Raw genomic sequence first — 14,718 nt, 5'->3', positions numbered from 1 at the left:
AAAGAGTGTCTCAGGAAAGGGATTCATTCTTGACTGAGAAAGTCTTGAGGAACACTTTTACCCACTTATTCAGGAATAAATCAAACTGTCTATAACCTTCTCCACGTGATCAAGTGCATGTTTATGCAGAATAAAAAAAGCACATTCATAATATGTTTCTATGGTTACACACATGTTTTCTCGATGATCTAAGGATGTCAGGCTTCATATCCAGCTATGCTCATTGACTTGTGAAGTATATGGTATGTGTTCAAATGCTTATTGTGCATAATTAGCAAGTATATGTCTTAGTTTTGATTTAGATTATCACTGCTACTTGTATCCTTTCCAAGATGAATAGTAGAAATCTACAATATTGCAGGTCTAATGCGCGTAAATGTTTGAAGTTCAATATGCAGTTGATATCCCTTGAGAAGAAAAGGGTTCTAAGAAACTAACCTGTGATGAAGGAATCCTGGCAAGTGGAACTGAATCATGAGGCAGTGGCACACATAGCGTTCTGTACAAATCGGGTTCCTGATCTTCCAATGCAAGATCCCTTAGCTTATCCAGCAGTGGCAACAGACCTGAAGCGAGATCAGGTCTGTCCTTTTTCCTCAGCTCACAACATTGCAAAGCCAATCTAGCCAATGCCAAGGTTTCTTTTATTGGCCAATCTTGTATATTGGGATCCAGAATTTCTCTGAATCTCTTGTTCTCGATCGCTTGCTCTACTTTATGACTTAAACCTATAGGTGGCCTTGCTGTGAGGATTTGCAGGAGAACCACACCAAATGAGTACAAGTCTGACTTCACTCCAAGCATTCCCGTTTGCTGGTATTCTGGGTCAATGTAACAAAATGTACCTGTTGCAAAGTAGCCAAAGGAAGATGAACATCAATGAGTGGTTCAATGTAATGAATATTTGTGACTAGACTAGAGTGATGGGTTTGTACCAGCTGCAGCAGTCATGTGATAATGGCTGTAGCTATCGGCCACAGATGAAGGGACCAGCCGAGCTAGACCGACATCACTGATCTTGCTAACAAAATGTCCATCCAGTAGAATGTTTGCTGGCTTCAGATCACGATGAACCAGGGGCTCGGGTTTTGCTTGGTGAAGGAAAAGAAGTCCTGTGGCTATCTCAGCAGCGATTCTGAACCGTGTTCTCCATGTTAATGGTGGAGTATCGTCTTTGCAGAAGAGGCGATCTTCGAGGGTTCCATTTTCCATGTACTCATAAACAAGGCACCCATACTCGGGGCAGGCACCGAGGAGGATTACCATGTTAGGATGCCTCATGCAGCTCAAAACTTCAATCTAGTCAAAGTTACACATAACGTATGAAACATTGTTAGAAAAGAAGAGATGAGTGAGGGGAAGAGCCATTTGAGATTTCAAAATGTATTACCTCTTGATGGAACTGTCTCAGGCCTTGTGAAACATCTGACTTCAAGATTTTTATGGCAACAGCTGTGTGATCAAGGATGGCTTTATAAACAGGTCCGTAACCTCCTTCCCCGATCTTTAAACCATCTGAAAAGCATTCTGTTGCATCTTCAATCTCTTTGATACTGTATCGTCGATAAGATACCCTGTTGTCCAAGGGTCTATAATCTGCTGATGTCTTCTGTCGTTCCTCTAACTTCATCTGCATCTCCATGAGTTTTTTCTTCTGGATCTCCATCTCGGCAAGACGCTGTGCCATTTCAGCTACTTGGACTGCAGCCTGAGATTTCTGCTTCTCCAACTCGGGCAATGCTCTAGGGCTATCTGCTGCTTGCTTTTCTTCTTCCAGCCATTGTCTTTCGTCTGCTCTGCCTTCTTGAAGATGTATCGCCTGCAAAATGCAATTTCTGATGTTACAACTGGAGACAATCAGGGAAACAATATTGCAATCAACGTGTAAGCATACTTATTATCTTACGTTTTCTTTTGCATCACTTGCTTCTCTACCAAGAGTAGAATTCAACTTCTGCAATTGATGTCTCAATCTTCTCATCTCTGTCTCAAGAACTCGGTTCTGTGCAGACCCACGCACAGAGCAAAACAAACTCAGTAGCATGTTCTTGAGATTCTGCATACCCGAAACCAGATTTTGTGTCTCTGAATGTTTACCTGTTGTTCCAGGAAATTGTTTGAAGATAAATTTTCCTGCACGTCACCCGCCTCAGACTACAAAAACAGATCAAGGGTCAGACGGGAAGCACCGCGAGGGCCAAGAAATTGCCTGTCAGCTTGATGTAATAATACTCACAATGGACATGGATGAGAGCGAGGTCAAAGAGCTGCCGTTGGTGGTGGAGTTTTCAAGAATGCTGTAGGAATTCTCCATTGACACCATGCTGTTGGAATAGGAAGAGAAGTCACTGCCCATCTCCCACTGAGAATTCGCACTTCGGGAGCTGTTGGGCGAATCAGATTGGGAGAGATACGGTCTGGGTCTGTAGTTTAGGGCAGATCGGATCATCTCTCCACTTGTGACTGCTGATGTCCTGCACAAGGTAAACCAAGAATGATGAGAAAGGCAAAGACTTTCACTCGGAACTCCCTCATATGCTCCCTTTCCACCCTTTAGCCCAGGGAATCATAGTCAAGATCAGGTTAAAAGCTTAGGTTACCTGCCAGTTTCACCAGAATTCAAGCTCTCTGGCCCAGGATCAGATAGTATTACAGAGAGATTCAGTTGGTTAGCACGTTTCTTTGGTGTATGCGGAGACCGAGGTGTCCGAGGACGGTTTGCAGATCTACTTGTGATAAGCCTCCCTTTTGAGACAACAAAGACAGCACAAGTCTCTGGAGCCTTCTTGACCAAATTTGTCGCCAAATCTGCTTGCTTGAACCTCCTATGGCATCATGAGATGAAAAAGGTGTATGTGAGATCAGATCAAAGCTTTTGGCTAAAAACAAAAACAATGAAATTGGAGAAAGAGGGGAAAGAAGGAAGAGACTTGAGCAAGGAATTATGTGCAGAGGCGCCAACGACAATGTTTGCGATGTTGTCGTTGGCGAGGTATTTGACAATTGCACCGGAGACGTCATGATCATGAAGAAGAACCTCCTTTGCTATGATCTGAAAACTTTGTATCCATGTATCATTACATCCACATATATAAAATAATGGCTACAAGGGATGCAGAAAGTGAATGTGTTCTGAAGGAAATGTGAAATGATGACTGACCCCTTTCCGAGCACAAAATCCTCTGAAGGGAAGGAAGAAATGGTATGCTTCTTGTTGGTCGTCTTCTCGATCTTCTGTAGATTCTCCTGCAGAGATTTAGATTAGGGCTTTGAGATTGGGGTTTGCTAATGGATATGGTGTTGGGACCATATGATTCTGATTTATGACAATGCTGATGTCGATTGTTGTCACGATGATGATGGTAAGCATCTATGTTCAAGTAAATCTTAAAATGGCATCATTCTAGATGTATAGCCATGATGATGATGATGATGATGGAGATGCATACTGGTCTTTTGTTTAACGTGGAGAAGGATACAATGAGGAGAATCGGTGATAATATTTTCGACAGCCCATTTCAGAGCATGTTGGCTGTTTTTGTCCTTATCGATCGCTATTGCCGTGATCGCTCCGCCACCGCCGCCAACGTCCGCCATCGCTTTGATCGTTCTCAGAGACATCTCCGACCCGCGAAACCCTAAATCTCTGTCTATTACTTGTTTCACAAGAAACCGACACAAAGAAAATTTTCCCTTGTAATGACTTGATGCTAAAGCAACGACTATTTTTCACTCTTGTTCGTGTTTATCTCCCTTTGGTTTTTGAGTTGGAACTTCCGACAAGAACTTTGAAAACACGGAATTGAGAACAAATGAAATCTAATGAGCGATAAATAAATATATAAAGAAAACTGTTAGTGTTTGTTTTGTTTTTTTTTTTAATTATTATGATTAACATTATTAGTTTAGAAAAAAATATATATGTTAAATTTGTTTTGCTAATTTTGGGGATTTTTCGTTTTCTTCAACAACTCAAACAGTGTTTTGACCAGAGAAACTGAAAAGGAAAATTTAATTGGTTGGAGAAGAAGCTTTGTATTTCAGTTGTGGACTTAATTATTATTATTAGTATTAATAAAAAGTTATTTTGGATAATTATGGAAAGATTAGAAGAATTTATTACAGTTGGCATTTGGAATACAAATGTTGGATTGAATTTGTCGGTGACGGTGCTGTTCTTGACTGAAATGTCAATCAAATTCAAACCTAGATGTGGCTATATAACCGAATTGATCCCAATTATTGAATCTGATTAATATATATATATATATATATATATATATACTTATTTGAATCAACAGATGTTAATACTTTTAAAAATTAAATTGAATTAGAACCGAATCTAGTGTAAAAAGGGGTCGTTATAACTTTTTAAAATAAAAAAAAAAAATCGAGTCAAAAGATATGTTAAAATTAAGATCCGTAACACCCATCTAAGTAAAACCTGTGGTATTGAATTTCTTAATATAATTAACGGAATTTACTATTCACCATTTAATGAAACGGAATTTTCTTAATTTTATCAGTTATTTTAGAAATAATTAATTTATTTCGGATATAATCGATACGATATCCAACTAATATCAGGACACAAATATGATAATAGTGAAATCATTATCAAGAGCAGTTGTTTTCATGGTCTGTATACAAAATTTCTCTAACAATTTTTTTAGATATAGAAGTCGGTCCATATGGTGTTTAGAAAAAATGTTATACATATTTTTATAAAAAAAAATGTTATACATATAATCTCTTTTTGTTATCTTGTTGGCATGTTCCAAAATAGCTCAGCTACCTAAGAACAAAAAACAATTTCTCACGACCATAACAATTTTTTCAAAATATATTTTTTGTTAAAAAAAATATTTAAACAGTTATAGTCCAATTGACTCACCACATGTTTATATTTCTAGTAGTTTATTGATAGAACATAATTTTTTTAGAAGTTTATTGTTTCATGTAAATATACAAAATATTGAAATTTAAATAATATTTAAAATTCTTTTTTACATGAAATTGCAGTCAAATAGTAAAACCGTATGTATAGAGAGAGAAATATAAGTGTGAATGAACTATTTGCCATATTTAAAAAAAAACAAACAAATTCTATCAAACACAATTGAAATAAATATCACACATGTTACTTGACTATATTTTCTCCTGATTGTTTGGATATCTTTTTTGGTTTAATGTTTTCAACGTCGTTAATTACAATGCGAAATCTTAAACTATTCATAATTACACTTTTGCCCTTGTTTCATTTGCTTAATCACAAATATTACTGCTCGACCTAATCAAAATGGATGCTCAGTAACAAATTAACGAGAAATCATAGCATTATTATTGCAAAATGCAATTGTATGATTATTGATGAATATGTTTATTCACGATTACATTAATTTCTGAAATTAAATAAACAAGGGGTTTTGTTCATGGATTATTGACGAGGTCTTGACTTTTTATTCTTATTTCTTTAATATAATAAATTATATATCTTTTTTTTTTCAGTTTGTTGTTCCCATGTTCTGCATCACATCTTATTAAAATTTTTTAACAAGAATTTTTAATATTAAAATTATGTTAAACGATATATATATATATATATTCACAAAAATAATTTAAATGCCCATTAAAATTTTATTTAGTCATAGAATTTACAGCGCATCTGAAGTGAGACCTATTCATTATAAACCCTAAATTCTGGATTTGGAAAACATTTAATTTTCTTAACACTCTTTAGGAAAAAAAACTCAAATTCTTACAGATAATAGTTGAATTATAGAATATTTTAATTGTTTGTGTAATTATTTATTATTTTAACAGTTAATTATGCTTCACGTATTATAGATTCTCATATTACCATGTAACATAAAAACGTATTTAAATAATTTTTCGTTGACACCATATAATATATAGTCTGGATAATATTGTTAGCGTTGAGATACAAATATTTAAGTAGTAAAAGTACAAGCTTATCGTTGGTCGACAAGTGTCCCTCGACGCGACATTTTAAGAAAATTAATAAAAGAAAAAAGAAAAAAATAATAAGACAAAGTTCCCACATGATGTAAGTCTCGCGCATACGTGGCTTAACAACAGAGCCTTTGGCAATAAATGCACAAAAATTATAATTAAATATAAATATTATTTAAAAAAAAACAGAGAGAAAAAGCATTTCCACACGTTATTCCTCTCTCTCTCTCTCTCTCTCTCTCTCTCTCTCTCTCTCTCGGCGATAGAGAGAGTCTCCAAGCAAAGCCAAAGCGTTGGGAGCGGAAAATCTAAGGAGAAAGAAAAGGAGGCTTCTTTACTTTCGCTGTTCTTTGTTTAATAAATTTTTATTTTTCTCAGATGCGAATATCTTAGATTCAACTGGTGAGTTTCCTTCTTTCTCTATCTCATCCTCTTTTTGTGTTTTTTTTTCAGCTTTTTTTTTTATGGTCATCGTGTTTAGTAGCTCTAGTCAGAGGATTTGGATATGAAGATTTCCATCTCTTTGTGTTCTTCGAACTTGTGTGGTTTCTATACAGAGATAGGGTATTTCGTTTTCCTTTGACTTCTGGGCAAAGCTGAAGCTGGTTTTTTTTTTGTTAGATCCAGGTGAAACCCATGTTGTGGTATGTAGTGGAAAATAAAGGGTTCGGCTTTTTAGGGTTCTTTTGTGATTCGAGTGTGCTAATTCCTTCCTTTTTTTCTTTTCAATTGGTTTCTTAGTTTTTTCTCCTCGATTTCACATGACCCTTTGTTCTTGTTTAGATAAAGTTTTGATCTTTTAGTGTCTTGTCGTCTCTGGATAGGGTAAAGTCAAGGGGGTTACGGCTAGAGCTTAGGGATTTGTAGCTGGTCCTTCTAATTCAGGGCGAGATCAAGTTTTGCTTGGAATCGAAATAGTGACTAAATCCTGCGAAATACAGAGGATCCGAGGCATAGATCCGCTGGTTTCCGCCAGATCTGTTCATCTGTGGTACGCACTTGTTCTTGATTTGCTCTCTGTGCTTTATCCATGTTAATTATGCTTGAGCTATCCCCTGAAAAAACCGGCGTTGGGTCTCTGAGTTGAGATTTGTTTCAAAAATGGATGAGGTGTTGCCGGAGAGATTTCCTAATGCTATGGTTTAGAGGAAGGAAAAGAAAATGAATATGATTGGATGGTTTGAAGCCATCTTGGAGAAGTTGTAGCCATTAGGCGTTAAAGCAGAGCAAAAGATAGTGTTACTATATTGTAGCTGCGGAATTTCTGAGAAGCTGATGGAAGAGATGTCTCCAGCAGTTGCCATGACTTTGAGCTTGGCAAATTCCATGTGCGATAATTCGGGAGTCTCATCACCGATGGAAATCACTCGGCTAAAGCTCGTTACCGATGCAGCTGGCATGTTATCTGGTTCGGCTAATCAAAGTTTCAATGATGAGACAGACTGTATAATGGAAGATGTTTCAGAGTCAGAGGAGAAATGCCGAGGAGGAGGGGGAGGACCTGATTCCCATGAAACTTTAACCAAACACAGAATCAAGCCTGCTGCAAATGTCTTTGGAGCAACTGTTCAAGAAACGGAGGAAGATGAGGTTTTATCAGTTGTGGAGGATAGTGGCACAGTCATCAGCGAGGGGTTATTAGTTGTGGATGCTGGGTCGGAGATAAGCTTGCCAGATACAGTGGAGATAGAAAATGGGCGGGTTATTGCAAAGGCAATTATACTAGCGGAGACGAGCATAGAGCAGGTTCCTGCAGCAGAAGTCTTTATCACGAGTGTGAATCCGAATGTGAAGACTCCAGATGGGTCTAGTTTGAAAGCTTCAGAGGTTGTCATTCGGTTGCCCGAAGAAAAGAGCCATCTCACAAAAGCAGGGAGGAGTGTGTTTGAACTAGATTGCATACCACTATGGGGCACTGTTTCAATTTGTGGGAATAGGCCTGAAATGGAGGATGCCATTGCTGCTCTTCCTCATTTTCTGAAAATTCCCATCAAAATGCTTATCGGGGATCATGTTATTGACGGGATTGTTCCAAGTCTCACACATCTTACCGGGCATTTTTTCGGCGTTTATGATGGCCATGGGGGCTCTCAGGTAATGTTGTATTCCATGAGTTCTTTGACTGCTCTAGGGTCAAGTGTTTTTTCTCCGTTTCTTTTGTTGGTAAAATGAAAAATCCGAAGCACGTGCTGAATGATGTTTTGTCTTTGACCCCAGCCTTTTGTATTATATATAGTGGCTTACCGGGAAAGAGACCCTTGCAGGTTGCTGACTATTGTCGTGACCGAATCCATTATGCTTTAGCCGAAGAGATCAAACGCAGCAAAGATGAGTTAGTCGATGTGAATAAGGTCGGGAATAGGCAGGTTCAGTGGGAAAAGGTCTTTACCAGATGCTTTCTAACCGTCGATGATGAGATTTCAGGACAGATAAGCCGGCCAAGTTCTGATAATTCTGATGTTCTCGAGGCCGTTGCTCCCGAGACCGTTGGTTCAACTGCAGTGGTTGCTTTGGTTTGTTCTTCTCATATCATAGTTTCCAACTGTGGTGATTCAAGAGCAGTTTTATACCGAGGCAAAGAATCCATGGCTTTATCTGTTGATCACAAAGTAAGCCATTCTTTTCCTCTGAATGATCAGGGTTTTTCCACGGGATTTTGTGGAACTCATGAGGCCTCGTTTATATACAGAGATCGATCTTTATTCACCCTCTTGAGCTCTCGTTTTCTGGTTATAGCCCGATAGAGAAGACGAGTACGCAAGGATAGAAGCATCCGGGGGGAAGGTTATACAGTGGAATGGTGCACGTGTTTTCGGTGTTCTAGCCATGTCAAGATCCATTGGTAAGTATCCCTTTACATCACCATAAATATGAAGTGTCCATATACATGGGATTGTGTTCCTTGCCCTGATCTTGATCCTGTGTCCGAAGAGTTTTCTGGTCCTGAGACGAAGAACATCTTCTTTCGCAGGGGACAGTTATCTGAAGCCATGGATAATCCCGGAACCCGAGGTGATGTTCATACCCCGGGCGAGAGAAGACGAGTGCCTCGTACTGGCTAGCGACGGGCTATGGGACGTGATGACTAACCAAGAAGCCTGCGAGGTGGCGAGGAGACGGATTCTGCTGTGGCACAAGAAGCACGGGCCCCCGCCCTTAGCAGAGAGGGGCAAAGGGGCGGACCCCGCGGCTCAGGCAGCGGCGGAGTACCTCTCCATGCTCGCCCTTCAGAAGGGGAGCAAAGACAACATCTCAGTCATTGTGGTCGACTTGAAGACTCAGAGGAAGTTCAAGAACAAGTCCTGAAAAGAAGGGGAAAAAAAACCCTCTGCAGTAATTTCTCTCCTCTTTCGTTTTCTTTTCCACGTTTCTAATTTCAAGCAGTTATAATATATTTTTACCCAATACTGTTAGGATGTGGGGGGAAATAAATAAATGGTAAAGATGCGTAAGAAGGTCCATTTCGTTTTCCTATGGGCTTTGGTTGCGTGGGTGTCAAGAAAGGAATAGAAGGGGTTGTATTGTACGTACTGTTTGGGGGGTTTGGTTTGGCTAATGGAATTGTAATGGTAATCGTACGGTCATGACACCTTAACACCTCTTCTGCTTTTTCTTGGCATGGAGAGTTTTTTTTAGTATATCTGATCTTTTTTTTTAAAGCTGAATAAATATATTTTTATAAAATAAAATGAAATATAACCTAACAAAAAATATAATTTGAACCCGCAGTTTTCCACCGCGATTCCAGGAATACCGGAGGTCACCTCCATAGATAATGCAACAATCAATCACCACACACGCGCCCCAATTCTGTCATCATATTAAAATGAAATATATATAACCTAACAAAAAAATATTTTTTTTTACTATGAAACCCTATCCTACAACCCTTTGGATCGGACACCGGACACCGCAACGCCTCTCAGTCGACATCAGAATAGCATCGCGGACCTGAGAAAACCCACCACCCTATGCAGTAGCCGGCAAACCACGCAGAACAGGTAAACCAGCCTCGTAAAGCTGATCAGCTTCGAACCCACAAATTCATGGAAGAGGGGGTGTCATTAACCACTAGGCTGGGGACTCCCCATTTATATTTTTTTTACATTATATATGAAAACATATTTTATTTTGTTTTGAATGATGACGCATCAGCATGTATATATTATATGGTCACGTTAATGAAATTTCATAGTAGGTCAACCACTCTGTTGATATACAAACACACAGTTATTTACCCTTTGTATGAAAAAATCGCTTTTGCAGATATTTGGAATACATTTTGCTAGTACATTCACGTTCACATGTATACGTACGATATATGTATGCAGATGACATTAAATAAAGTGATTATATATATATTTTTTTTATCAACGACGAACGAATCCTAATCGTTACATAACTCAAAATATAGGTTATACTCTGATACTATTAAGTTCTAATGAAAGGTTACTGTATTGTTAGAGGTAAAAAATTGAATTTTGTTCAGATACATTGTATACATATCTTTATCAGATAATTAAGGAAAAAAGATTATGTTGAATATAATATATAATATAATATAATTATATATAGCATGGCCCAATATCATGATTAGGTTTGCAATGTGTAATAACACGTCTTTTTTTCATCAATCGTGGTACGTACGAATACTCTACGCGGATACCATGACCTTTGACCCTCATTTGTATGTAATTTACCTTAAATTAATTCAAAATTATAAACCATAATTAACACGTGTCATTTCTCCTCTTAATTACACGATATATATTTATATATTATTTGTGTATGAATTTTGTTGGTTTCCGTAAATTATGGAAATTTATTCTTGGAAGGCAAAGATTACTTGGAGCTTAAAAACTTAAACACTAAACGTGTTGAAGGAAAAAAAAAAAAACAAAATCCACCGAATGTTTGCAAAACCCCAAACGTTAACGTAAATCGGTCAGAGTTTTTTGTTTCATATGCGATGTAATACAGCTGTTTGCCAACTTGGTCATGAAACTCTCATTCCCCAAACAATATCCCAAATATTTACATTGCATCACAATCATCATATTACCATTATTTATTTATTAAATTTTATTTAAGGAAACCCATTTTATAAAATTGTACTTGTTCAAAGATGTTCCATAACTATTTTTTCACGTATTTCATAAACTATATATGGTATGGAGTATAAAATAATCCGCATTATTTAATATTAAATGCACAACAATAAATTATTCAATTTATATAAATGACAATACTCCGTTTCATGAATAATCTGATAGTATTTTATTTTTTTTTTATAGTTGAAGTATTTTGTGGACAAACAAAGATTTGTGTTTGTCCAAATTGATACAAATTATAATATTAATTTAAATATCATTTTTTTTACAAAAATCATGATCCTACATCAGTTTATTTAAATTAAAAGCCTCATGACCAAAACCCAACTCCACAAGCAAGTAACCAAACAACTCAAAAGCAAAGCATCAAACACCAACCACTCCAAAAGTACCATTCCCAAAAACCACCTTTTTTTTTTCCTATCAAAGCCTTTTACCCTAAAGCAAAAAAAAAAAAAAAGTATGGAAGAAGAAGAACACGAACCGTCGACGCCGTTTTGGCTCCAATCTCGCCGTAGCAACAATACTTACTTTCGCCGCACCACCAGTCTCGGCCGCCGAGCCGCCGCCGTCGTCACCCAGTTCTTCTTCCTCGCCGCCGTTGTCCTCCTCGTCGCCTTCTTCATCGTCCCTCCTTTTGTCTCCTCTGTTTCTCAGATTTTCCGGCCACATTTGGTCCGCAAAAGCTGGGACTATCTCAACTTCATTCTTGTTCTCTTCGCCGTCGTCTGTGGCTTCCTCAGCCGCAGCAGCGGTAACGATGGAAGCAGTCAGAGCAAGGAGCACAGCAGTAGCAGCAATGATGTTCGTAGCTCGTATGACTATGGTTATTGCAAGTACTCGAGCTCGTCGTCGTTCGATCGAGGTCGGAGATCGAACTCTGCGACGCCGAGGTATTGGTATGATGATTGCGGCGGCGATCAGTTTTCGGGTCAGACGGGGTACAAGAGGTTCACCAGGTCGCGAAGTAATTCGTATCCAGATCTGAGGTTGAGAGAATCTGATGAAGATGAACGGTGGAGATTCTACGATGATACGCGTGTGTATGATTACCGTTTCGACGGTCCAGATCGGATCTATCCGAGCTACCGGAGCAAGCACGAGACCAAACCAGCTGGAGAAGGATGTCAGAGCGACGGTGGCGGCGGTTATGATCGAGGTTGTTGCTGATGCGGCCCAAGTAGAAGAGGTAGCTGAAGAAATCAAAGAGCAATTGCCGGAATCAATTCAGCCGCCACAGCCGTCGTATCCGGTGGATTATCCGCCTCCTGCTCCGCCGTCTCCACCACCATCGAAACCAGTTAAGAGAAGGACGAAGAGAGTTTTCCAAGATCCTCCACCGAAGACAGAGAGGACAGAGATGCCAGATCCGGTGGTGGAAATCCGCAAGCCACCGCCTCTGGCACCGCCTTCACCACCGGTAATGGTGTATCAGAAGAGCAAGAAGAAGTCAGGTGGAGCAACCAAAGACTTTCTGATTGCGCTAAGAAGAAAGAAAAAGAAGCAGCGACAAAAGAGCGAACCAAGGATCCTTCTAAAATTTAGCGGCAACTCATGCCTTTTCGCGTCCTCCACCTCCGCCGCCTCCTCCACCACCCTTCTTCCAAAGCATCTTCTCATCCAAGAAAGGTAAAAGCAAGAGAACCTACTCAACTCCAGCTCCGTCTCCGCCTCCTCCACCTCCTCCGCCACCATTGCGGAGGCGCGTGGAATCACCCGCATCAGCAATCAACACTCAAAGAGCTGCACTAGAATCACGCTTATCTAAACCAAATCAAGTAACCGCGTTCAACAGAAGAGACGAGATCATAGTGGCCGGAAACAAGTCTCCGTTGTTGCCGATCCCGCCTCCGCCGCCTCCGCCGTTCAAATTACCGGTGTGGAAGTTTGTGAAGCAGGGAGATTACGTCAGGATGTCCAGCGACATCAGCTTGAAGAGCGGGTCATCGGACGATCACGACGATCCGGATACTGTTCAATCGGACGACGGCGAGATTCAAACGGCAGCGAAAATGATCGGCGGAGAGTCTCCAGCGAGGCTGTTCTGCCCAAGCCCCGACGTGGACACGAAGGCTGATAACTTCATCGCGAGATTCAGAGCTGGTTTGAAATTGGAGAAGATGAATTCTGTGAAGGAGAAACAGAGAACCGGAAGATCCAACTTGGGACCCGAACCCGAATATGAACCCGAATCCGAAATCCAAGCGGCTATAATGTAATCCCACTCTAATATTTTCTATATTTTATATTTTTTTAAAGTTTGGATGATTTTTTTTGTTGTTTTTTTTTTCAGTTTTTTCCGCAGCCTTTTATTTTTACTTAAGTTGTTTTTTATTTTATTTATTTTTTCATGCGTTGGAATGAACACTTGAGATAATGTACTTAGCAATTTTATAAATTATAGGTGTTTTCATGGTGTATTTATTCGATAATGTGATGGGTAAATTATAAAATTAACACTTCAGACTTCAGTTTTTCCACCGCGAGAGCTTCTGCAGTAAAATGGCATTATATCAAAAATATCCTTAAAATGCTACTTCTACTTCAACACCTACCCTTGTGACCATGTGACCAATATGACCGAAATATAGTGTGGTCACATATTGATCTCATTGTTCATAACGTTAAATTTATGATGTTTTAATCAAATGATTAGTAAGATATACAAGGTATAAACATAATGAATTAGTGTGATCACCATAAATTTAACGTTATAATCGATAAAAATCAAAATGTGACCATACTATATTTCGGTCACATTGGTCACATGTGACCAGGGTAGGTCTTGAAGTAGAAATAGCATTTTAAGGGTATTTTTGATAATGCCCCCAGTAAAACATGCGGAATTTCAATTGTAAAATAGTGCCAAAACCATATTTTTATCTTCGAAATATCAGAAATGAATATTAACCTTAAAAAAAATACATTCCAAATTCAAGCATCCAAGAAACTCTGTATAACGCGAATAAATTTTTTATTAGATTTATTATATGTAAACAAAAGATATAATATTTATCATTATTATATCAGCTTTCCTTGGGTCTTTTTTTCCTTGAAGTAGAACTGCAACATTATTCCACACGAATAATTGATTAAAAAAAAAGAGTACTATTACTCCATTTAATTACCATTTTGCTTTCCACGTGACATGAGAATTATTTATTTCCAACGTATGATCATGATTTCATCATGATCTTAGTACATTTCAACATTAGATTATACGAATGTGCCTATGATATAGGTAAAAATGATTTTAAAAAAATGTATATTATTTTATGTTGTTCTGCTGATACATTTTCATATACTTGTCAACAGATATTCCACTAATCTAGCTGTGAAGAGTTGCACTAATCAATTAGAAAATTAAAACAGTTTTTATTAGAGTGTTGTTAGGCCTTGTTGATATGAGACCCGCTTTTTTTTTTTTTTTTTTTAACGTTAAGAAGTGAAAGACAGCATATTTCATATGTTGATTGGAAAATTTTGTGACTGATCTCAAGGATTATCGCCATACAAATTTAGAACATTTTACAATAATGAGGGAGATCATCAAATTAATTTTTTATTTAGTTTTATCTATACAGAAATAGTCAAATATTTTCAGCAAGTCAATCTTATATTATATGGATTGGAT

The 14,718-nt window shown here is 38.2% G+C and overlaps 3 protein-coding genes across 3 annotated transcripts; 2 read left to right on the top strand and 1 right to left on the bottom strand.

The window, feature by feature from the left end:
* Positions 1-362: 362 nt before the first annotated feature.
* Positions 363-3,759, bottom strand: LOC104813295 (U-box domain-containing protein 35-like). Its single transcript, XM_019202353.1, has 11 exons — positions 3,394-3,759; positions 3,308-3,332; positions 3,161-3,246; positions 2,931-3,052; positions 2,601-2,825; positions 2,237-2,474; positions 2,098-2,154; positions 1,936-2,002; positions 1,391-1,893; positions 936-1,299; positions 363-845 (listed from the first exon to the last, which is right to left on the bottom strand). Exons 1-11 carry the CDS (start codon positions 3,619-3,621, stop codon positions 388-390), a joined length of 2,373 nt encoding a protein of 790 aa, XP_019057898.1. The 5' UTR covers positions 3,622-3,759; the 3' UTR covers positions 363-387.
* Positions 3,760-6,195: 2,436 nt separating this feature from the next.
* LOC104812232 (protein phosphatase 2C 16) lies at positions 6,196-9,632 on the top strand. The gene is made up of 6 exons (XM_010539276.2): positions 6,196-6,375; positions 6,798-6,964; positions 7,084-8,067; positions 8,238-8,582; positions 8,710-8,815; positions 8,945-9,632. The coding sequence occupies exons 3-6, from the start codon at positions 7,249-7,251 to the stop codon at positions 9,277-9,279; spliced, it is 1,605 nt and encodes a 534-aa protein (XP_010537578.1). The 5' UTR covers positions 6,196-6,375; positions 6,798-6,964; positions 7,084-7,248; the 3' UTR covers positions 9,280-9,632.
* Positions 9,633-11,374: 1,742 nt separating this feature from the next.
* On the top strand, positions 11,375-13,516 carry LOC104812231 (protein cappuccino). Its single transcript, XM_010539274.2, is given in 3 exon segments — positions 11,375-12,238; positions 12,240-12,647; positions 12,649-13,516. Coding segments are annotated over 3 exon segments (1,755 nt in total). The 5' UTR covers positions 11,375-11,546; the 3' UTR covers positions 13,304-13,516.
* The last annotated feature ends 1,202 nt before the right edge of the window (positions 13,517-14,718 follow it).

The sequence above is a fragment of the Tarenaya hassleriana genome, unplaced genomic scaffold, assembly GCF_000463585.1.
Source record: "Tarenaya hassleriana unplaced genomic scaffold, ASM46358v1 Cleome2, whole genome shotgun sequence".
In the NCBI taxonomy this organism is placed as follows: Eukaryota; Viridiplantae; Streptophyta; class Magnoliopsida; order Brassicales; family Cleomaceae; genus Tarenaya; species Tarenaya hassleriana.
The sequence above is the reverse complement of the archived record's forward strand: the minus strand, read 5'-3'. Positions and strand labels throughout refer to the sequence as shown.

Excerpts from the sequence above, each read along its gene's own strand:
- LOC104813295 (XM_019202353.1), bottom strand. The coding sequence starts at position 3,621 with ATGTCTCTGAGAACGATCAAAGCGATGGCGGACGTTGGCGGCGGTGGC. Across the intron at positions 1,894-1,935 it reads GAAGTTGAATTCTACTCTTG|TATGCTTACACGTTGATTGC; the intron begins GTAGAGAAGCAA and ends TAAGATAATAAG. Across the intron at positions 1,300-1,390 it reads TGAGACAGTTCCATCAAGAG|ATTGAAGTTTTGAGCTGCAT; the intron begins GTAATACATTTT and ends AACTTTGACTAG.
- LOC104812232 (XM_010539276.2), top strand. The coding sequence starts at position 7,249 with ATGGAAGAGATGTCTCCAGCAGTTGCCATGACTTTGAGCTTGGCAAAT. Across the intron at positions 8,068-8,237 it reads ATGGCCATGGGGGCTCTCAG|GTTGCTGACTATTGTCGTGA; the intron begins GTAATGTTGTAT and ends AGACCCTTGCAG. Across the intron at positions 8,816-8,944 it reads AGCCATGTCAAGATCCATTG|GGGACAGTTATCTGAAGCCA; the intron begins GTAAGTATCCCT and ends CTTCTTTCGCAG.